The sequence below is a fragment of the Rana temporaria genome, chromosome 13 (assembly GCF_905171775.1).
Source record: "Rana temporaria chromosome 13, aRanTem1.1, whole genome shotgun sequence".
NCBI classification, from domain to species: domain Eukaryota; kingdom Metazoa; phylum Chordata; class Amphibia; order Anura; family Ranidae; genus Rana; species Rana temporaria.
The window spans coordinates 119,558,619-119,583,767 of record NC_053501.1 but is presented as its reverse complement, the minus strand read 5'-3'; the positions used below and the strand labels follow the sequence as shown (position 1 = coordinate 119,583,767).

The window sequence follows — 25,149 nt, the reverse complement described above, 5'->3', positions numbered from 1 at the left end:
CATATACCCATTATATACAGAGGGGGGGGCATAATACCCATTATTATACAGAGGGGGGTCAATATACCCATTATATACAGAGGGGGGGCAATATACCCATAAATACAGAGGGGGGCCATATACCCATTAATAAAATACAGAGGGGGGGGGCCATATACCCATTATATACAGAGGGGGGGGCATATACCCATTATATACAGAGGGGGGGCATATACCCATTATATACAGAGGGGGGGCATATACCCATTATATACAGAGGGGGGCCATATACCCATTATATACAGAGGGGGGGTCATATACCCATTATATACAGAGGGGGGGGCATATACCCATTATATACAGAGGGGGGGCATATACCCATTATATACAGAGGGGGGGGCATATACCCATTATATACAGAGGGGGGGCATATACCCATTATATACAGAGGGGGGCCATATACCCATTATATACAGAGGGGGGGGCATATACCCATTATATACAGAGGGGGGGCATATACCCATTATATACAGAGGGGGGGGGCATATACCCATTATATACAGAGGGGGGCCATATACCCATTATATACAGAGGGGGGGCATATACCCATTATATACAGAGGGGGGGCATATACCCATTATATACAGAGGGGGGCCATATACCCATTATATACAGAGGGGGGGGCCATATACCCATTATATACAGAGGGGGGGGCATATACCCATTATATACAGAGGGGGGGCCATATACCCATTATATACAGAGGGGGGGGCCATATACCCATTATATACAGAGGGGGGGTCATATACCCATTATATACAGAGGGGGGGTCATATACCCATTATATACAGAGGGGGGGCATATACCCATTATATACAGAGGGGGGGCATATACCCATTATATACAGAGGGGGGGGCATATACCCATTATATACAGAGGGGGGGGCATATACCCATTATATACAGAGGGGGGGGCCATATACCCATTATATACAGAGGGGGGGTCATATACCCATTATATACAGAGGGGGGGGTCATATACCCATTATATACAGAGGGGGGGGCCATATACCCATTATATACAGAGGGGGGGCCATATACCCATTATATACAGAGGGGGCCATATACCCATTATATACAGAGGGGGGGCCATATACCCATTATATACAGAGGGGGGGGGGCCATATACCCATTATATACAGAGGGGGCCATATACCCATTATATACAGAGGGGGCCATATACCCATTATATGCAGAGGGGGGGGCCATATACCCATTATATACAGAGGGGGCCATATACCCATTATATACAGAGGGGGGGCCATATACCCATTATATACAGAGGGGGGGGTCATATACCCATCATATACAGAGGGGGGGTCATATACCCATTATATACAGAGGGGGGGTCATATACCCATCATATACAGAGGGGGGGTCATATACCCATTATATACAGAGGGGGGGCCATATACCCATTATATACAGAGGGGGGGCCATATACCCATTATATACAGAGGGGGGGGCCATATACCCATTATATACAGAGGGGGGGGGGGGGGCCATATACCCATTATATACAGAGGGGGGGCCATATACCCATTATATACAGAGGGGGGGGCCATATACCCATTATATACAGAGGGGGGGTCATATACCCATTATATACAGAGGGGGGGCCATATACCCATTATATACAGAGGGGGGGCCATATACCCATTATATACAGAGGGGGGGCCATATACCCATTATATACAGAGGGGGGGCCATATACCCATATATACAGAGGGGGGGGCATATACTCATTATATACAGAGGGGGGCCATATACCCATTATATAAAGAGGGGGGGCCGTCATATACCCATTATATACAGAGGGGGGGGCCATATACCCATTATATACAGAGGGGGGGCATATACCCATTATATACAGAGGGGGGCCATATACCCATTATATACAGAGGGGGGGTCATATACCCATTATATACAGAGGGGGGCCATATACCCATTATATACAGAGGGGGGGTCATATACCCATTATATACAGAGGGGGGCCATATACCCATTATATACAGAGGGGGGGCATATACCCATTATATACAGAGGGGGGGCATATACCCATTATATACAGAGGGGGGGGGGCATATACCCATTATATACAGAGGGGGGGTCATATACCCATTATATACAGAGGGGGGCCATATACCCATTATATACAGAGGGGGGCCATATACCCATTATATACAGAGGGGGGGTCATATACCCATTATATACAGAGGGGGCCATATACCCATTATATACAGAGGGGGGGCATATACCCATTATATACAGAGGGGGGGCATATACCCATTATATACAGAGGGGGGGCATATACCCATTATATACAGAGGGGGGGCCATATACCCATTATATACAGAGGGGGGGGCATATACCCATTATATACAGAGGGGGGGCATATACCCATTATATACAGAGGGGGGCCATATACCCATTATATACAGAGGGGGGGCCATATACCCATTATATACAGAGGGGGGGGCATATACCCATTATATACAGAGGGGGGGGCCATATACCCATTATATACAGAGGGGGGGCCATATACCCATTATATACAGAGGGGGGGTCATATACCCATTATATACAGAGGGGGGGTCATATACCCATTATATACAGAGGGGGGGTCATATACCCATTATATACAGAGGGGGGGGCCATATACCCATTATATACAGAGGGGGGGCATATACCCATTATATACAGAGGGGGGGCCATATACCCATTATATACAGAGGGGGGGGCATATACCCATTATATACAGAGGGGGGGGCATATACCCATTATATACAGAGGGGGGGCCATATACCCATTATATACAGAGGGGGGGTCATATACCCATTATATACAGAGGGGGGGTCATATACCCATTATATACAGAGGGGGGGGCCATATACCCATTATATACAGAGGGGGGGCCATATACCCATTATATACAGAGGGGGCCATATACCCATTATATACAGAGGGGGGGCCATATACCCATTATATACAGAGGGGGGGGCCATATACCCATTATATACAGAGGGGGCCATATACCCATTATATACAGAGGGGGGGCCATATACCCATTATATACAGAGGGGGGGCCATATACCCATTATATACAGAGGGGGGCCATATACCCATTATATACAGAGGGGGGGCCATATACCCATTATATACAGAGGGGGGGTCATATACCCATCATATACAGAGGGGGGGTCATATACCCATTATATACAGAGGGGGGGTCATATACCCATCATATACAGAGGGGGGGTCATATACCCATTATATACAGAGGGGGGGCCATATACCCATTATATACAGAGGGGGGGCATATACCCATTATATACAGAGGGGGGGGCCATATACCCATTATATACAGAGGGGGGGGGCCATATACCCATTATATACAGAGGGGGGGGCCATATACCCATTATATACAGAGGGGGGGCCATATACCCATTATATACAGAGGGGGGGTCATATACCCATTATATACAGAGGGGGGGCCATATACCCATTATATACAGAGGGGGGGCATATACCCATTATATACAGAGGGGGGGTCATATACCCATTATATACAGAGGGGGGGCCATATACCCATTATATACAGAGGGGGGGGGGCATATACTCATTATATACAGAGGGGGGGCCATATACCCATTATATAAAGAGGGGGGGGCCGTCATATACCCATTATATACAGAGGGGGGGCCATATACCCATTATATACAGAGGGGGGGTCATATACCCATTATATACAGAGGGGGGTCATATACCCATTATATACAGAGGGGGGGCCATATACCCATTATATACAGAGGGGGGGCCATATACCCATTATATACAGAGGGGGGGTCATATACCCATTATATACAGAGGGGGGGCCATATACCCATTATATACAGAGGGGGGGGGGCATATACTCATTATATACAGAGGGGGGGCCATATACCCATTATATAAAGAGGGGGGGCCGTCATATACCCATTATATACAGAGGGGGGGCCATATACCCATTATATACAGAGGGGGGGCATATACCCATTATATACAGAGGGGGGGTCATATACCCATTATATACAGAGGGGGGCCATATACCCATTATATACAGAGGGGGGGCATATACCCATTATATACAGAGGGGGGGCATATACCCATTATATACAGAGGGGGGGGGCATATACCCATTATATACAGAGGGGGGGTCATATACCCATTATATACAGAGGGGGGGCCATATACCCATTATATACAGAGGGGGGGCCATATACCCATTATATACAGAGGGGGGGCCATATACCCATTATATACAGAGGGGGGGCATATACCCATTATATACAGAGGGGGGGGGGTCATATACCCATTATATACAGAGGGGGGGCATATACCCATTATATACAGAGGGGGGGTCATATACCCATTATATACAGAGGGGGGGGTCATATACCCATTATATACAGAGGGGGGGGCCATATACCCATTATATACAGAGGGGGGGCATATACCCATTATATACAGAGGGGGGGCCGTCATATACCCATTATATACAGAGGGGGGGCATATACCCATTATATACAGAGGGGGGGGCCATATACCCATTATATACAGAGGGGGGCATATACCCATTATATACAGAGGGGGGGGGCATATGCCCATTATATACAGAGGGGGGCCATATACCCATTATATACAGAGGGGGGGGGGCATATACCCATTATATACAGAGGGGGGGCATATACCCATTATATACAGAGGGGGGTCATATACCCATTATATACAGAGGGGGGGGCCATATAACCATTATATACAGAGGGGCGCCATATACCCATTATATACAGAGGGGGGGCATATACCCATTATATACAGAGGGGGGGCATATACCCATTATATACAGAGGGGGGGTCATATACCCATTATATACAGAGGGGGGGTCATATACCCATTATATACAGAGGGGGGGGCCGTCATATACCCATTATATACAGAGGGGGGGGCCGTCATATACCCATTATATACAGAGGGGGGGCATATACCCATTATATACAGAGGGGGGCCATATACCCATTATATACAGAGGGGGGGGGCATATACCCATTATATACAGAGGGGGGCCATATACCCATTATATACAGAGGGGGGCCATATACCCATTATATACAGAGGGGCGCCATATACCCATTATATACAGAGGGGGGGTCATATACCCATTATATACAGAGGGGGGGGCATATACCCATTATATACAGAGGGGGGGGGCCATATACCCATTATATACAGAGGGGGGTCATATACCCATTATATACAGAGGGGGGGCATATACCCATTATATACAGAGGGGGGGCCATATACCCATTATATACAGAGGGGGGTCATATACCCATTATATACAGAGGGGGGGTCATATACCCATTATATACAGAGGGGGGGGGGCCATATACCCATTATATACAGAGGGGGGGCATATACCCATTATATACAGAGGGGGGGCATATACCCATTATATACAGAGGGGGGTCATATACCCATTATATACAGAGGGGGGGCCATATACCCATTATATACAGAGGGGGGGCCATATACCCATTATATACAGAGGGGGGTCATATACCCATTATATACAGAGGGGGGGTCATATACCCATTATATACAGAGGGGGGGGGGCCATATACCCATTATATACAGAGGGGGGGCATATACCCATTATATACAGGGGGGGGGCATATACCCATTATATACAGAGGGGGGGGGCCATATACCCATTATATACAGAGGGGGGGCATATACCCATTATATACAGAGGGGGGGTCATATACCCATTATATACAGAGGGGGGGCCGTCATATACCCATTATATACAGAGATGGGCCATATACCCATTATATACAGAGGGGGCCATATACCCATTATATACAGAGGGGGGGTCATATACCCATTATATACAGAGGGGGGGCATATACCCATTATATACAGAGAGGGGGCATATACCCATTATATACAGAGGGGGGGCCATATACCCATTATATACAGAGGGGGGGCCATATACCCATTATATACAGAGGGGGGGCATATACCCATTATATACAGAGGGGGGGGGGCCATATACCCATTATATACAGAGGGGGGGCATATACCCATTATATACAGAGGGGGGGCATATACCCATTATATACAGAGGGGGGCCATATACCCATTATATACAGAGGGGGGGGGGGCCATATACCCATTATATACAGAGGGGGGGCATATACCCATTATATACAGAGGGGGGGTCATATACCCATTATATACAGAGGGGGGGCCGTCATATACCCATTATATACAGAGATGGGCCATATACCCATTATATACAGAGGGGGGGCATATACCCATTATATACAGAGGGGGGGCCATATACCCATTATATACAGAGGGGGCCATATACCCATTATATACAGAGGGGGCCATATACCCATTATATACAGAGGGGGCCATATACCCATTATATACAGAGGGGGCCATATACCCATTATATACAGAGGGGGCCATATACCCATTATATACAGGGGGGGCCATATACCCATTATATACAGAGGGGGCCATATACCCATTATATACAGAGGGGGGGGCATATACCCATTATATACAGAGGGGGGGGCATATACTTTCATCTCCTCTAATTTCAGCTCTTTCTTCATGAATTGTAAAAAAAAATGCCGGATTATTCAGAATAATGGCAAATAGAAGCCGTTCACCCAGAAAAAGTGCCTGAACCTTCGTCCTGTGCGAATCGGGCAAAAAAATGAATCTAAACAGGCTATATCCCGCACTGTTCGAATGTAAATCATTGATTTAAAATAGAAAATACCACATTTGGCCACTAGATGGAGCCGAGGCTCGTAGACATTTCCATCTCTGGCGCCATCCAGTGGCCAAATGCGGCATTTTCCTCCAACGTACGATGTATATTTTGTGGTCACCCGTCTCTTCCACCAAGGCATTGTCCTCCTCACGCGGGAAACAGCGATCATTTGACATCCAACACAACCAAAAATTACTTTATGAAGTTCATTTATAGAATATTTGTGTAGCCTTTCACCCGATAAAAATACACGAACCTTCGTCCTGTGCGAATTGGGCAAAAAAACAAATGTAAATGTTCTATATCCTGCACCGTTCGAATGTAAGTCGTTGATTTAAAATAGAAAACACCACATTTGGCCACTGGATGGAGCCGAGTATTATAAACATTTCCATCTTCAGCTCCATCTAGTGGCCGGATTAGGCATTTCACCCAATAAAAGTGCAAAAACGAATGTAAATATTCCATACCCTGCACCGTTCGAATGTAAGTCGTTGATTTAAAATAGAAAATACCACATGTGTCCACTAGATGTGGCCAAATGTGGTATTTTTTCCATTTTAAATCAACGACTTACATTCGAACGGTGCAGGATATAGCCTGTTTACATTCGTTTTTTTTTGCCCCCTCAGTGCCGGAGGGGCCCCGAGACTGTTCCCGGGGGGAGAGGCCGAGTACACAACCGAATATACTCCATAATAAGAACATATATACAGAATAAATAAATACAGTGGAACCTCTGATTACGATGATAATCCGGTCCAGGAGAACGCTCGCAATCCAAAGCACTCGCATATCAAAGCAAGTTTCCTCATTGAAGTCAATGGAAACGAAGATAATTAGTTCTGCATTGACTTCAATGGGGTGCAATACCGCATGTGGCCAGAGGTGTGGAGGGGGCGCCGGAAAGCCTCAGAAACAGACCCGAGGGCAGCTCGGCTGGACTCGGAGAGGCTCGGGAACTGAGTATTTCTGTGTCTTTCCGAGCATTTCCGAATGGACTACTGAGCCAACTAGAAAAAGCGTCTCAAAATCGAAATCCCGGGGAGTCTCAAGGGCCCCGTACGACCACTCCGCACAACTCAAGCTGGAAAGGGATGCCCAGAGCCCCACCCACCACCCCATTACCCACCCGCTCATAGACCTCTATATTGAAGGGGCACTGAAGCAAAAAGTGGTCCATCGTCTCCTCCACCCCACCACATTCCACTCCTGGACAATCACGGGCCCCCACCTGTCCTTCTCAACACCCCGAATCTTCCAGACCTCACCCAGAATGTCGTACAGCACCACCACCACCTCGACAGGATGGACTTTTATTCTAAGTGGGAACCTGACACTGTGCATTCCATGTGGAAAAACTGACTACTAAGCCAACTAGAAAAAGGGTCTCAAAATCCAAATCCCGGGGAGTCTCATAGGCCCCGTACGACCACTCCGCATAACTCAAGCTGGAAAGGGATGCCCAGAGCCCCACCCACCACCCCATTACCCACCCGCTCATAGACCCCGAATCTTCCAGACCTCACCCAGAATGTTGTACACCACCACTAAGCCAACCAGAAAAAGTGTCTCAAAATCGAAATCCCGGGGAGTCTCATAGGCCCCGTACGACCACTCCGCACAACTCAAGCTGGAAAGGGATGCCCAGAGCCCCACCCACCACCCCATTACCCACCCGCTCATAGACTTCTATATTTGAAGGGGCACTGAAGCAAGAAGTGGTCCATCGTCTCCTCCACCCCACCACATTCCACTCCTGGACAATCACGGACCCCCACCTGTCCTTCTCAAGACCCCACCCAGAATGTCGTACACCACCACCACCTCAACAGGACGGACTTTTTGCATTCAAAGTGAAAACCTGACACTGTGCATTCCATGTGAAAAAACTGACTATTAGCTAACTAGAAAAAGTGTCTCAAAATCGAAATCCCGGGGAGTCTCAAAGGCCCCGTACGACCACTCTGCACAACTCAAGCTGGAAAGGGATGCCCAGAGCCCCACCCACCACCCCATTACCCACCCGCTCATAGACTTCTATATTTGAAGGGGCACCGAAGCAAGAAGTGGTCCATCGTCTCCTCCGCCCCACCACATTCCACTCCTGGACAACCACGGGCCCCCACCTGTCCTTCTCAACACCCTGAATCTTCCAGACCTCACCCAGCATGTCGTACACCACCACCACCTCGACAGGATGGACTTTTTGCATTCAAAGTGGAAACCTGACACTGTGCATTCCATGTGAGAAAACGGACTACTAAGCCAACTAGAAAAAGTGTCGCAAAATCCAAATCCCGGGGAGTCTCAAAGGTCCCGTACGACCACTCCGCACAACTCAAGCTGGAAAGGGATGCCCAGAGCTCCACCCACCACCCCATTACCCACCCGCTCATAGACTTCTATATTGAAGGGGCACTGAAGCAAGAAGTGGTACATCGTCTCCTCCACCCCACCACATTCCACTCCTGAACAACCACGGTTCTCCGCAGAGCGATGCTTCAAGTTGCGCTTCACATAGGGATTCTGCCATGGAACGAGCGGCCAGGCCAAATCCCGAAACTTTAAAGGGATTCTCTCCAGATTAATCAAACGCAGACCCCCCCCCCCCTCATAATAGGGCCTGGGCTTTTCCTCACTCGCATCTGACAGACTTGCATCTTTCAGAGGCGAGTGAGGAAAAGCCGATCAATGACACGGCCGATCACGTGGTAAAGAGCCTCAGTCCGAGGCCTTTTTGAGGTTGGAACAGGTAGAGGAGAGCCGATCGACTGCTCTCCTGACAGGGGGGGTCTGTGCTGATTGTTTATCAGCGCAGCCCCCCCTCGGATGCCCACACTGGACCACCAGGGAAGGCCACCACACTGGACCACCAGGTATGCCACCCTAGACCACCAGAGAAATGCCAATCAGTGCCCATCCCCAATGCCTGCCAGTGCCTGTGCAGGGATTTCTTTATCCTAAGATCTGCTTTCATGACAGCAAGTTTCTGTTCCTCCAAGTCTGTTCACCACTCAATCCTGAAAGACTGGTAAGGACTCCCCTGGCCCAGGATCCATTGCAGCTTGAGCACATGGAGTAGACCTCAGTGCCTCCACCTTCGTCTCCCCCGTTCCACTGCATGGTGGTTGGGGGGGGGGGAAGCCTGACGGACAGGTCCAGGGGTGATGTTTCCTCCAACAGAGACCAAAGCAGAGTGAGCCAACAGAGCCCTGCAAAACAGCACCACCTGGTGGAGAAGCTCCTCTGGTACAGGGACTGATGTGACTGTGGGGGGAGGGGACATTAGAGTGTAAGCTCCTCTGTACAGAGACTGATGTGATGTGTGGGGGGGAGGGGACATTAGAGTGTAAGCTCCTCTGTACAGAGACTGATGTGACTGTGGGGGGAGGGGACATTAGAGTGTAAGCTCCTCTGTACAGAGACTGATGTGACTGTGGGGGGGAGGGGACATTAGAGTGTAAGCTCCTCAGGTACAGAGACCGATGTGATGTGGGGGGGAGGGGACATTAGAGTGTAAGCTCCTCAGGTACAGAGACTGATGTGACTGTGGGGGGAGGGGACATTAGAGTGTAAGCTCCTCTGTACAGAGACTGATGTGATGTGGGGGGAGGGGACATTAGAGTGTAAGCTCCTCTGTACAGAGACTGATGTGATGTGGGGGGAAGGGACATTAGAGTGTAAGCTCCTCTGTACAGAGACTGATGTGATGTGGGGGGGGGAGGGGACATTAGAGTGTAAGCTCCTCTGTACAGAGACTGATGTGACTGTGGGGGAGGGGAGGGGACATTAGAGTGTAAGCTCCTCTGTACAGAGACTGATGTGACTGTGGGGGGGAGGGGACATTAGAGTGTAATCTCCTCTGGTACAGAGACTGATGTGACTGTGGGGGGGAGGGGACATTAGAGTGTAAGCTCCTCTGTACAGAGACCGATGTGATGTGGAGGGGGACATTAGAGTGTAAGCTCCTCTGTACAGAGACTGATGTGATGTGTGGGGGGAGGGGACATTAGAGTGTAAGCTCCTCTGTACAGAGACTGATGTGATGTGTGGGGGGGAGGGGACATTAGAGTGTAAGCTCCTCTGTACAGAGACTGATGTGACTGTGGGGGGAGGGGACATTAGAGTGTAAGCTCCTCTGTACAGAGACTGATGTGACTGTGGGGGGGAGGGGACATTAGAGTGTAAGCTCCTCAGGTACAGAGACCGATGTGATGTGGGGGGGAGGGGACATTAGAGTGTAAGCTCCTCAGGTACAGAGACTGATGTGACTGTGGGGGGAGGGGACATTAGAGTGTAAGCTCCTCTGTACAGAGACTGATGTGATGTGGGGGGAGGGGACATTAGAGTGTAAGCTCCTCTGTACAGAGACTGATGTGATGTGGGGGGAAGGGACATTAGAGTGTAAGCTCCTCTGTACAGAGACTGATGTGATGTGGGGGGGGGAGGGGACATTAGAGTGTAAGCTCCTCTGTACAGAGACTGATGTGACTGTGGGGGAGGGGAGGGGACATTAGAGTGTAAGCTCCTCTGTACAGAGACTGATGTGACTGTGGGGGGGAGGGGACATTAGAGTGTAATCTCCTCTGGTACAGAGACTGATGTGACTGTGGGGGGGAGGGGACATTAGAGTGTAAGCTCCTCTGTACAGAGACCGATGTGATGTGGAGGGGGACATTAGAGTGTAAGCTCCTCTGTACAGAGACTGATGTGATGTGTGGGGGGAGGGGACATTAGAGTGTAAGCTCCTCTGTACAGAGACTGATGTGATGTGTGGGGGGAGGGGACATTAGAGTGTAAGCTCCTCAGGTACAGAGACTGATGTGATTGGCTCAGTGATCTCTGTACAGCACTGCGGTATATGTCAGAGCCATATAAATGTATAATAATAATAATAGTGTAGGGGGAGGGGCGCAGGGTCACATGGTACAACATTACGGCGATCAGAAAGATAGAATCTCCGAAGCGTTACATTTGTAAATAAAATAAAATATGAAATCAGCTTTATTCGCACAGAACAAAAAAACACTGCGACGTCTCTACAGCACACAATGATGTCATCGAATGAGCTCAGGTCGGTGATTGGCCGGTGAAGACATTGGGGGGGCCGCCGCCCTTTCTGGAAGTCCTGGCACCAAACCATCGATGACGTACAAGAAGGGGGAGGGGCAAAGGGCTGAACTGGCCGGGGGGGAGGGGTTTAAGGTGGATTGCCAGCATCCAATCATAAGTGAGATGAAGGAGGTTTGGAATCCTTGTTCACCCTCCGGGAGCTTTCTGATTGGTCACCACAAACACCCAATACAGTGGAGGCAATAGAGGGAAGAGCGTGTATATAGAAATGTGTATATAATACATGGTGGGGGAGGGGGGGTGAAGGTGCCCCCCCCTCCTGGACTGTGTTACTTGGCTCAAAAAAAAAACAATAAGTGAGGGATTCTGGGAATCCGAGGTCCGGTGCGTTCTCTGTTCCCCCCCCCAGGAAAAGTTCTTCCCTCCAGCGCCCCCCGCTGGGCGCAGGAGGCATGGCGCTTTTTTGGGGGGGGGGGCGCTCTAGGGTCGTTCCTGGCACTGCATGGCCATCTGGAGGCTCAGCTTCCGGGCGATCTCACCGATCAAAGTCCAATACTCGTCAAAGCTGATCTTCCCGTCCTCGTCGGTGTCCAGAGACTGGATCAGCTTGTTGGAGGCTTCCTTGCTCTGTGTATTCTGAGGGGGGGCAGAAAAAAATATATATTTCAGGGTTCCAGTTATAAAAAAATAAAAAATAAATGCATAGTGAATCTGCATGGACATTCGTTCGAACGAACGTTCTATTATTATGGGCAGTAGTGAAGTACTACATTATGGCCACTAGATGGCGCTGATGAGCATAGGAAACACATTGGGTCTTTATGCTTTACTTATGGCCACTAGATAGCGCTGAGAGGCATAAGGAGCACATAGGGCTTTGTCCTTTTATTATGGGCAGTAGTGAAATACCATGTTTTGGCCACTAGATGGGGCTGAGAGGGCTAGGGAATACATAGGTCTTTATGTTTTTATTATGTGAGGTAATAAAAAACTTCATTATGGCCACTAGATGGCGCTGAGAGGCATAAGGAGCACATTGGGTCTTTATGCTTTGTCCTTTTATTATGGGCAGTAGTGAAGTACTACATTATGGCCACCAGATGGCGCTGAGGAGCATAGGAAACACATTGGGTCTTTATGCTTTACCTATGGCCACTAGATGGCGCTGAGGGGCATAAGGCGCACATAGGGCTTTGTCTTTTTATCATGGGTAGTAGTAACATTTCACATTATGGCCACTAGATGGAGTTCAGGAGCATAAGGAATACATAGGTCTATGTCCTTTTATTATGGACAGTAGTGAAGTACTACATTATGGCCACTAGATGGTACCGAGGAGCCTAGGGAATACATAGGTCTATATCCTTTTATTATGGGCAGTAGTGAAGTACTACATTATGGCCACTAGATGGAGTTGAGGAGCCCACAGAATACATAGGTCTATGTCCTTTTATTATGGGCAGTAGTGAAGTACTACATTATGGCCACTAGATGGTACCGAGGAGCCTAGGGAATACATAGGTCTATATCCTTTTATTATGGTCAGTAACCTGAGGGTTTCTGCCCTGGAGGTAAAGGCCGTGTGGTGCCCAATTCTCCATCATCAATGATGGTGGAGAATCCACCTCCACTTTCCCAGCCAATAAAATCCCCCCCCCCTCATGGCCCCCCATTGTGAGAAGAAGCCCCTCCCCCCATGGCCCCCCTCTGTGAGAAAAAGCCCCTCCCCCATTGTGAGAAGAAGCCCCCCCTATTGTGAGAAGAAGCCCCCCCATTGTGAGAAGAAGCCCCTCCCCCATTGTGAGAAGAAGCCCCTCCCCCATTGTGAGAAGAAGCCCCTCCCTTCCATTGTGAGAAGAAGCCCCCCCATTGTGAGAAGAAGCCCCCCCATTGTGAGAAGAAGCCCCTCCCCCATTGTGAGAAGAAGCCACCCCCCCATTGTGAGAAGAAGCCCCTCCCCCCATGGCCCCCCATTGTGAGAAAAAGCCCCCCCCCCTATTGTGAGAAGAAGCCCCCCCCCATTGTGAGAAGAAGCCCCTCCCCCATTGTGAGAAGAAGCCCCCTTGTGAGAAGAAGCCCCTCCCCCATTGTGAGAAGAAGCCCCTCCCCCATTGTGAGAAGAAGCCCCTCCCTTCCATTGTGAGAAGCCCCTCCCCCATTGTGAGAAGAAGCCCCCCCATTGTGAGAAGAAGCCCCCCCATTGTGAGAAGAAGCCCCTCCCCCATTGTGAGAAGAAGCCCCCTTGTGAGAAGCCCCTCCCCCATTGTGAGAAGAAGCCCCTCCCCCATTGTGAGAAGAAGCCCCCTTGTGAGAAGAAGCCATCCCCCCATTGTGAGAAGAAGCCCCTCCCCCATTGTGAGAAGAAGCCCCCCCATTGTGAGAAGAAGCCCCTCCCCCATTGTGAGAAGAAGCCACCCCCCCATTGTGAGAAGAAGCCCCCCATTGTGAGAAGAAGCCCCCCATTGTGAGAAGAAGCCCCTCCCCCCATGGCCCCCCATTGTGAGAAAAAGCCCCTCCCCCATTGTGAGAAGAAGCCCCCCCCCTATTGTGAGAAGAAGCCCCCCCATTGTGAGAAGAAGCCCCTCCCCCATTGTGAGAAGAAGCCCCCTTGTGAGAAGAAGCCCCTCCCCCATTGTGAGAAGAAGCCCCTCCCCCATTGTGAGAAGAAGCCCCTCCCTTCCATTGTGAGAAGCCCCTCCCCCATTGTGAGAAGAAGCCCCCCCATTGTGAGAAGAAGCCCCTCCCCCATTGTGAGAAGAAGCCCCCTTGTGAGAAGAAGCCCCTCCCCCATTTTGAGAAGAAGCCCCTCCCCCATTGTGAGAAGAAGCCCCCTTGTGAGAAGAAGCCACCCCCCCCATTGTGAGAAGAAGCCCCTCCCCCATTGTGAGAAGAAGCCACCCCCCCATTGTGAGAAGAAGCCCCTCCCTCCCATTGTGAGAAGAAGCCCCTCCCCCCCCATTGTGAGAAGAAGCCCCTCCCCCTTACCGTCAGCACATGTTGGAGCTCCTGGGACACCATCTTGCGGAACTCCTTCTTGTTCATCTTGTCGTGTTTCCCCTTCCTCTCGGCGTACGTATAGAAATTCCTCACCAGGACTTCGATGGCCGACTCCAGCTCACTACTGCAACTGGACGCCATGACTGGCCAAGAGCCGGCTACGGGGGGGGGGGGGGAATGAGAGAGAGTCAGACATAGGAGGGTGGGCGGGCAGGGAGACAGAGGGTAGGTGGCAGGTAGGGGGGGCAATGAGAGAGAGTCAGACATAGGAGGGGGGGGCTGGGCAGAGAAAGACGGGTGGGGGGCAGGGAGACAGAGGGTAGGTGGCAGTTAGGATGGGGGGGGCAATGAGAGAGTCAGACATAGGAGGGTGGGGGGGCAGGGAGACAGAGGGTAGGTTAGGGGGGTATTAGACAGGGAAGAGGGGGACAGGGAGACACGGAGGGTAGGTGGGGGGGGAGGGTAGGTGGTGGAGGGGTAGGAGAGAGGGGGCAGAATGACAGATGGTAGGTTGGGGGGGGTAGGAGAGAGGGGGCAGAAAGACAGATGGTAGGTTGGGGGGTAGGAGAGAGGGGGCAGAAATACAGATGGTAGGTTGGGGGGGGGGAGAGAGAGGGGGCAGAAAGACAGATGGTAGGTTGGGGGGTAGAAAAGAGGGGGCAGAAATACAGATGGGAGGTTGGGGGGGTAGGAGAGAGAGGGCAGAATGACAGATGGTAGGTTGGGGGGTAGGAGAGAGGGGGCAGAAAGACAGATGGTAGGTTGGGGGGTAGGAGAGAGGGGGCAGAAATACAGATGGTAGGTTGGGGGGGGGAGGAGAGAGGGGGCAGAAAGACAGATGGTAGGTTGGGGGGTAGAAAAGAGGGGGCAGAAATACAGATGGGAGGTTGGGGGGGTAGGAGAGAGAGGGCAGAATGACAGATGGTAGGTTGGGGGGTAGGAGAGAGGGGCAGAAAGACAGATGGTAGGTTGGGGGGTAGGAGAGAGGGGGCAGAAATACAGATGGTAGGTTGGGGGGGGTAGGAGAGAGGGGGCAGAAAGACAGATGGTAGGTTGGGGGGTAGGAGAGAGGGGGCAGAAATACAGATGGTAGGTTGGGGGGGTAGGAGAGAGGGGGCAGAATGACAGATGGTAGGTTGGGGGGTAGGAGAGAGGGGGCAGAAATACAGATGGTAGGTTGGGGGGGGGAGGAGAGAGGGGGCAGAAAGAGAGGGTAGGTGGGAAGGAGTATTAGACAGGACAAAGGGGGACAGGGAAACACAGAGGGTAGGTGGGGGGGAGAGAGAGAGAGGGGGCAGGAAGACAGAGGGTAGGTTGGGGGGGATTAGACAGGGAAGAGGGGGACAGGGAGACACAGAGGGTAGGTGGGGGGGTAGGAGAGAGGGAGCAGAAAGACAGATCTGCCCCCGGATCTATTTATACAGAACAATCAGATCACCTCGGAGGATCTATTATTCCTAACCGCACACGCCCCCATTATTATAAGTAAGGGCCCCGCCCACCGCTTTCATGTGGCTCCTTTTGAACTCTTTCCAGTTATTATATATGTGCGTTACAATACCGCGCCCAAAGCTGCCCCTCGTTTTACAAGTGCCCCCAAAGCTTCCCTCTATTCTAGATTTGCCCCCAATTTTAGATGCCCCCTGAAAGCCATTCCTCTATTGTAGACGTGTCCCCAGAACTGCTCAGATTATAGAAGTGCCCCCCAAAACTGCCCTCCTATTGTAGGTGTGCCCCCAAAACTGCCCTCCTATTGTAGGTGTGCCCCCAAAACTGCCCTCCTATTGTAGACGTGTCCCCAGAACTGCTCAGATTATAGAAGTGCCCCCCAAAACTGCCCTCCTATTGTAGGTGTGCCCACAAAGCTGCCCTCCTATTGTAGATGTGCCCCCAAAACTGCCCCAACTGTAGAAGTGTCCTCAAAGCTGGCCTCCTATTCTACATGCACCCCCAAAAGTAGCCACCTTATTGTAAATGCCCCACCAAAACTGCTCCCCTATTCTAGGTGCTCCCCAAAAGCTGCCTCCCCTATTCTAGATGTGCCCCCAAAGCTGTCCTATGCTACATGCACCCCCAAAACTGCCCCCTAAATACCATTCTCCTATTATAGATGTGCCCCCATTCTAAAAGTGCCCCCAAAGCTGCCCTATGCTACATGCACCCCAAAAGCTGCCCCCTGTTGTGGCTGCCCCCCCCCCCAAAAAAAAGATGCTCCCGAAAGCCGTTCCCTTATTCTAGATGCCTCCCCTATTCTACACATACCCCCCAAAACTGCCCCCCTAAAATCCATTCCCCCATTATAGATGTGCCCCCAGAATTTCCCAAAGTGCCCACAAAGCTTTCCTATCCTACATGCACCCCCCAAAAGCTTCCCCCCATTGTGGCTGTCCCCCTAAAACTGCTTCCCTATTCTAGATGCCTCCCCAAAAGCTGTCTCCCCTGTTCTACATGCGCCCCCAAAACTGCCCCCTAAAAGCCATTCCCCTATTATAGATGTGCCCCTATTCTAGAAGTGCCCCCAAAGCTGCCCCCCTTTTTCTAGATGTGTCCCCCAAAACTGCCCCCTAAAAGCCATTCCCCTATTATAGATGTGCCCCCATTCTAGATGTGCCCCCAAAGCTGTCCTATTCTACATGCACCCCCAAAACTGCCCCCTAAAAGCCATTCCCCCATTCTAGATGTGCCCCCAAAGCTGTCCCCCTTTCTCTAGATGTGTCCCCCAAAAGCTTTTTTCCTGATTATAGATGTGTCCCCCAAGCCTGCCCCTCCCCCATTGTCCTTTCATACACAGCAGCTGCTCTCCGTCTGACAGCTGGGAGGGGTGGGAGGGGTTAATCGCTCGTTATCTCAGCCGGTGTTGTCTGAACTCCTTCGACCCGCCAAAGTCTTCCAACCGACTTCTTTACAGTGCAATGACCTGACCGGGGACACCGGACCAACGACATCCAACCGGGGACACCGGACCAACAACATCCAACCGGGGACACCTGACCAACGACACCTCACCGGGGGGACACCTGACCAACAACATCCAACCGGGGACACCTGACCAACGACACCTCACCGGGGGGACACCTGACCAACAACATCCAACCGGGGACACCGGACCAACGACACCTCACCGGGGGGACACCTGACCAACAACACCTCACCGGGGAGACACCTGACCAACAACATCCAACCGGGGACACATGACCAATGACACCTCACCGGGGGGACACCTGACCAATGACACCTCACCGGGGGACACCTGATCAACGACACCTCACCGGGGGGACACCTGACCAACGACACCTCACCGGGGGGACACCTGACCAACAACATCCAACCGGGGACACATGACCAATGACACCTCACCGGGGGGACACCTGACCAATGACACCTCACCGGGGGACACCTGACCAACGACACCTCACCGGGGGGACACCTGACCAACGACACCTCACCGGGGGGACACCTGACCAACGACACCTCACCGGGGGACACCTGACCAACGACACCTCACCGGGGGACACCTGACCAACGACACCTCACCGGGGGACACCTGACCAACGACACCTCACCGGGGGGACACCTGACCAACGACACCTCACCGGGGACACCTGACCAACAACACCTCACCGGGGGGACACCTGACCAACGACACCTCACCGGGGGGACACCTGACCAACGACACCTCACCGGGGGACACCTGACCAACAACATCCAACCGGGGACACCTGACCAACAACATCCAACTGGGGACACCTGACCAAAGACACCTCACCGGGGGACACCTGACCAACAACATCCAACCGGGGGACACTTGACCAACGACACCTCACTGGGGGACACCGGACCAACGACACCTCACCGGGGGGACACCTGACCAACGACACCTCACCGGGGGACACCTGACCAACGACACCTCACCGGGGGGGACACCTGACCAACGACATCCAACCGGGGACACCGGACCAACGACACCTCACCGGGGGGACACCTGACCAACGACACCTCACCGGGGGGACACCTGACCAACGACACCTCACCGGGGGGACACCTGACCAACAACACCTCACCGGGGGACACCTGACCAACGACACCTCACCGGGAGGACACCTGACCAACGACACCTCACCGGGGGGACACCTGACCCACGACACCTCACCGGGGGAAACCTGACCAACAACACCTCACCGGGGGAAACCTGACCAACGACACCTCACCGGGGGGACACCTGACCCACGACACCTCACCGGGGGAAACCTGACCAACGACACCTCACCGGGGGGACACCTGACCCACGACACCTCACCGGGGGGACACCTGACCAACGACACCTCACCAACGACATCCAACCGGGGGACACCTGACCAACAACACCTCACCGGGGACACCTGACCAACGACACCTCACCGGGGGACACCTGATTAACGACACCTCACCGGGGACACCTGACCAACAACACCTCACTGGGGACACCTGACCAACGACATCCAACCGGGGGACACCTGACCAACGACATCCAACCGGGGACACCTGACCAACAACACCTCACTGGGGACACCTGACCAACGACATCCAACCGGGGGACACCTGACCAACAACATCCAACCGGGGACACCGGACCAACAACATCCAACCGGGGGACACCTGACCAACAACATCCAACCGGGGACACCGGACCAACAACATCCAACCGGGGGACACCTGACCAACGACACCTCACCGCGGGGACACCTGACCAACGACATCCAACCGGGGACACCGGATCAACGACATCCAACCGGGGACACCTGACCAACGACACCTCACCGGGGACACCGGACCAACGACATCCAACCGGGGGACACCTGACCAACAACACCTCACCGGGGGACACCTGACCAAAGACACTTCACCGGGGGACACCTGACCAACAACATCCAACCGGGGACACCTGACCAACGACACCTCACCGGGGGACACCTGACCAACGACACCTCACCGGGGGGACACCTGACCAAAGACACCTCACCGGGGGGACACCTGACCAACGACACCTCACCGGGGGGACACCTGACCAAAGACACCTCACCTGGGGACACCTGACCAACAACATCCAACCGGGGGACACTTGACCAACGACACCTCACCGGGGGGACACCTGACCAACGACACCTCACTGGGGGACACCGGACCAACGACACCTCACCGGGGGGACACCTGACCAACGACACCTCACCGGGGGACACCTGACCAACGACACCTCACCGGGGGGACACCTGACCAACGACATCCAACCGGGGACACCGGACCAACGACACCTCACCGGGGGGACACCTGACCAACGACACCTCACCGGGTTGACACCTGACCAACGACACCTCACCGGGGGGACACCTGACCAACGACACCTCACCGGGGGGGACACCTGACCAACGACACCTCACCGGGGGGACACCTGACCAACAACACCTCACCGGGGGACACCTGACCAACGACACCTCACCGGGGGGACACCTGACCAACGACACCTCACCGGGGGGACACCTGACCAACGACATCCAACCGGGGGACACCTGACCAACAACACCTCACCGGGGACACCTGACCAACGACACCTCACCGGGGGACACCTGATTAACGACACCTCACCGGGGACACCTGACCAACAACACCTCACTGGGGACACCTGACCAACGACATCCAACCGGGGGACACCTGACCAACGACATCCAACCGGGGACACCTGACCAACAACACCTCACTGGGGACACCTGACCAACGACATCCAACCGGGGGACACCTGACCAACGACACTTCACCGGGGGGACACCTGACTAACAACATCCAACCGGGGACACCGGACCAACAACATCCAACCGGGGGACACCTGACCAACAACATCCAACCGGGGGACACCTGACCAACAACATCCAACCGGGGGACACCTGACCAACAACATCCAACCGGGGGACACCTGACCAACAACATCCAACCGGGGGACACCTGACCAACAACATCCAACCGGGGGACACCTGACCAACAACATCCAACCGGGGGACACCTGACCAACAACATCCAACCGGGGGACACCTGACCAACTGATTTATTTGTTTTGTTTCCTTTTTGTATTTGTTTTTATTTTCTTGGTGCAGAGGATGGGGGGGGGGGGGGGGAGGATTCCATGGACCCCAGTACTGCCTACCCCCCCCCCCCCCCCCCCCCCCCCCCCCCATCATAATGTCCTTTGTGTGTCCTTCCCTCCCCATCCCTGGACACCCTCCAATGTGCCGCATTTGTACAGCGCCGAGCACAACAGCGACAGCCCCTCAAAACAAAGATATTCGTTAAATCGATCCCTTCGACTTTGTCTGCCCCCCCCCCAGCCATCTGCTATCCCCCCCCCCCCCCACCTGTCCCCATTAATCTGCCCCCCCCCTCCCCCTTCCCAGAAAAGTCTGCTTCCTCCAACCCCCACCCAGGGATATGCTTTCATTTTCATTTCATCCCTCCGGCTCCACGCCGCTCGTCCTCCGTTATGTCGCTCCCCCTCCCCCTATAATATATATGTGTGTGTATATATATATATATATAGGGGATCATCACACGCCCCTCCCCCCTATAATATAATATATATATATGGGGTATATAGGGGGATTACCAGCTGGCTGCGGCTCTCAGCTCCCTCCACTCCCGGCTCTTCCTCTCTCCTTCCTCCTGATCCTGGTTGGTGATTTCCGGGAGGTCACACCCTCAGGAACACCCGAGGAGGGGGGGCGGTGTCACCCTCCTACAGACCCCGCCTCCTCTGATTGCAAGCTCTTCAGCCCCTCCCATTTCTCCTGTCACATTTGTTACATTGTAACTCTTTCATTTCCTGGGATTGTCCTCAACCCGACCTGAAGGACTTTCACCCGACGCGACGCGACACGTTCCCTGCCGGTGAATCTTGCAGGTCCAAGGGGGAGGGGGTTAACCCTTTCACCGCCAGAACTGTTTTATGCTCACGTTTAGAAAATTACGCACATGTTATATATACACTCTGGCCCAGATTCAGTAAGCAATTGCGCCTGCGTAACCATAGTTACGCAGCGCAATTGCTGACTTGCGCCGGCGTTACGAATGCTCCTGATTCAGAAACATCGATACGCCGACTGCAGCCTAAAATCTGCGTGGCGTAAGGCTCTTATGCCACGCATATCTTAGGCTGCATTCTTGCGATGGCCGCTAGGGGGCGCTCCCATTGTGCTCAGCACAAATTGCATACTTACGCCGATTCACAATGTTGCGCCAGCCCTGCGTACGCAAGTTACGTCGTTTATAGCAGGGGCAGCCAATGCTAAACTATACCCGGTGTTCCCGCGTCGCGACGTTCGAATTTTACGTCGTTTGCGTAAGTGAATCGTGAATGGCGCTGGACGCCATTCACGTTCACTTTGAAGCAAGTGACGTCCTTACGACCTCATTTGCCGCAATGCACGTTGGGAAAGTTTCGCGACGGAGCATGCGCTCTACGCTCGGCGCGGGAGCGCGCCTAATTTAAATGATTCCCGCCCCCGGCGGGATCATTTACATTGCGCGCGCTTACGCCGGGCAATTTTGCCGGCGCGCCCTCGCAATTTACGGAGCTACTGCTCCGTGAATCGAGGGCAGCGCAAAATATTTGCGGGGGCGCAGGGCAAAATCGTTGCCCTGCGCCTCCGCAAATAGAGCGCAATTGTTTCTGAATCCGGGCCTCTATTACCAAAAGTATTGGGACGCTGGCCTTTCCCCCCCCCCGAGTCTTGGTCTGGAGGGTTCAATATTGGGTTGCCTCCGCCCCCTTTGCCGCTATAACACCTTCGCCTCTTCTGGGGAGGGCCGTCCACAAGGTTTAGGGGGGTGTCTATGGCAGCGATGGGGAACCTCGGCACCCCCAGATTTCCCATGATGCTCCACCACACTGCAGAGTCCATCATGGGATATGTGGTTACAAAACATCTGGGGGGGGGGGGGGGGGCCGAGGTTCCCCATCGCTGGTCCTCTATGGGAAGGTTGGACCGTTCTTCCAGAAGAGCATTTGTGAGGTCAGGCACTGATGTTGGGCGAGAAGGTCTTGGCTCTAATTCATCCCAAAGGTGTTCTATGAGGTCAGGACTCTGTGCAGGCCAGTCAAGTTCCTCCACCCCCCAAACTCGCTCATCCATGTCTTGATGGACCTTGCTTTGTGCTCTGGTGCAAAGTATTTGGGGGAGGGGGATTAGGGTGAGGGGGAGGGGGATTATGGTGAGGGGGAGGGGATTATGGTGTGGGGGAGGGGGGGTTATGGTGAGGGGGAGGGGGATTATGGTGTGGGGGAGGGGGGGTTATGGTGAGGGGGGGGGATTATGGTGTGGGGTCGTTTTTCAGGGGTTGGGTTGGCCCCCTTAGTTCCAGTGAAGGGAACTCTTAAGGTGTCACCATGTGAAGACATTTTGGACAATTTCATGCTCCCAACTTTGTGGGAACAGTTTGAGAACGGCCCCTCCCTGTTCCAATATGGCTGCCCACCAGTGCACAACCTCATTACAAGACCTGGGGCACTCAGTACAAGACCCGGGGCACTCAGTACAAGACCTGGGGCACTCAGTACAAGACCTGGGGCACTCAGTACAAGACCTGGGGCACTCAGTACAAGACCCGGGGCATCAAGTACAAGACCTGGGGCACTCAGTACAAGACCTGGGGCACCAAGTACAAGACCCGGGGTACTCAGTACAAGACCTGGGGCACTCAGTACAAGACCTGGGGCACTTAGTACAAGACCTGGGGCACTCAGTACAAGACCTGGGGCACTCAGTACAAGACCTGGGGCACTCAGTACAAGACCTGGGGTACTCAGTACAAGACCTGGGGCACTCAGTACAAGACCCGGGGCACTCAGTACAAGACCTGGGGCACTCAGTACAAGACCTGGGGCACTCAGTACAAGACCTGGGGTACTAGGTACAAGACCTGGGGCACTCAGTACAAGACCTGGGGCATTTAACACAAGACCTGGGGCACTCAGTACAAGACCTGGGGCACCAAGTACAAGACCTGGGGCACTCAGTACAAGACCTGGGGCACTCAGTACAAGACCCGGGGCACTCAGTACAAGACCTGGGGCACCAAGTACAAGACCCGGGACACTCAGTACAAGACCTGGGGGACTTGGTAGAAGACCTGGGGTACTCAGTACAAGACCTGGGGCACTCAGTACAAGACCTGGGGTACTCAGTACAAGACCTGGGGTACTCAGTACAAGACCTGGGGCACTCAGTACAAGACCTGGGGCACTCAGTACAAGACCTGGGGTACTCAGTACAAGACCTGGGGCACTCAGTACAAGACCCGGGGCACTCAGTACAAGACTCGGGGCACTCAGTACAAGACCTGGGGCACTCAGTACAAGACCTGGGGCACTCAGTACAAGACCCGGGGCACTCAGTACAAGACCTGGGGCACTCAGTACAAGACCTGGGGCACTCAGTACAAGACCTGGGGTACTCAGTACAAGACCTGGGGCATTTAACACAAGACCTGGGGCACTCAGTACAAGACCTGGGGCACCAAGTACAAGACCTGGGGCACTCAGTACAAGACCTGGGGCACTCAGTACAAGACCTGGGGCACTCAGTACAAGACCTGGGGCACTCAGTACAAGACCTGGGGCACTCAGTACAAGACCTGGGGCACTCAGTACAAGACCTGGGGCACTCAGTACAAGACCCGGGGCACTCAGTACAAGACCTGGGGCACTCAGTACAAGACCTGGGGTACTCAGTACAAGACCTGGGGCACCAAGTACAAGACCCGGGGCACTCAGTACAAGACCTGGGGTACTCAGTACAAGACCTGGGGCACTCAGTACAAGACCTGGGGCATTTAACACAAGACCTGGGGCACTCAGTACAAGACCTGGGGTACTCAGTACAAGACCTGGGGCACCAAGTACAAGACCCGGGGCACTCAGTACAAGACCTGGGGCACTCAGTACAAGACCTGGGGCACTCAGTACAAGACCTGGGGTACTCAGTACAAGACCTGGGGCACTCAGTACAAGACCTGGGGCACTCAGTACAAGACCTGGGGCACTCAGTACAAGACCCGGGGCACTAAGTACAAGACCTGGGGCACTCAGTACAAGACCTGGGGTACTCAGTACAAGACCTGGGGTACTCAGTACAAGACCTGGGGCACTCAGTACAAGACCTGGGGCACTCAGTACAAGACCTGGGGCAC

General features: G+C 52.8%; 1 protein-coding gene across 2 annotated transcripts; it reads right to left on the bottom strand.

Moving 5' to 3' along the window:
* Window positions 1-12,283: 12,283 nt before the first annotated feature.
* On the bottom strand, window positions 12,284-21,690 carry LOC120921021 (protein S100-A16-like). Of its 2 annotated transcripts, none has more exons than XM_040333610.1 (3): window positions 21,587-21,690; window positions 14,929-15,099; window positions 12,284-12,579 (listed from the first exon to the last, which is right to left on the bottom strand). In XM_040333610.1, exons 2-3 carry the CDS (start codon window positions 15,079-15,081, stop codon window positions 12,424-12,426), a joined length of 309 nt encoding a protein of 102 aa, XP_040189544.1. In that variant the 5' UTR covers window positions 15,082-15,099; window positions 21,587-21,690; the 3' UTR covers window positions 12,284-12,423. The 2 variants fall into 2 exon arrangements, with proteins under 2 accessions (XP_040189544.1, XP_040189545.1); XM_040333611.1 differs by having other exon boundaries at window positions 14,929-15,098; window positions 21,569-21,674.
* Between the last annotated feature and the right edge of the window lie 3,459 nt (window positions 21,691-25,149).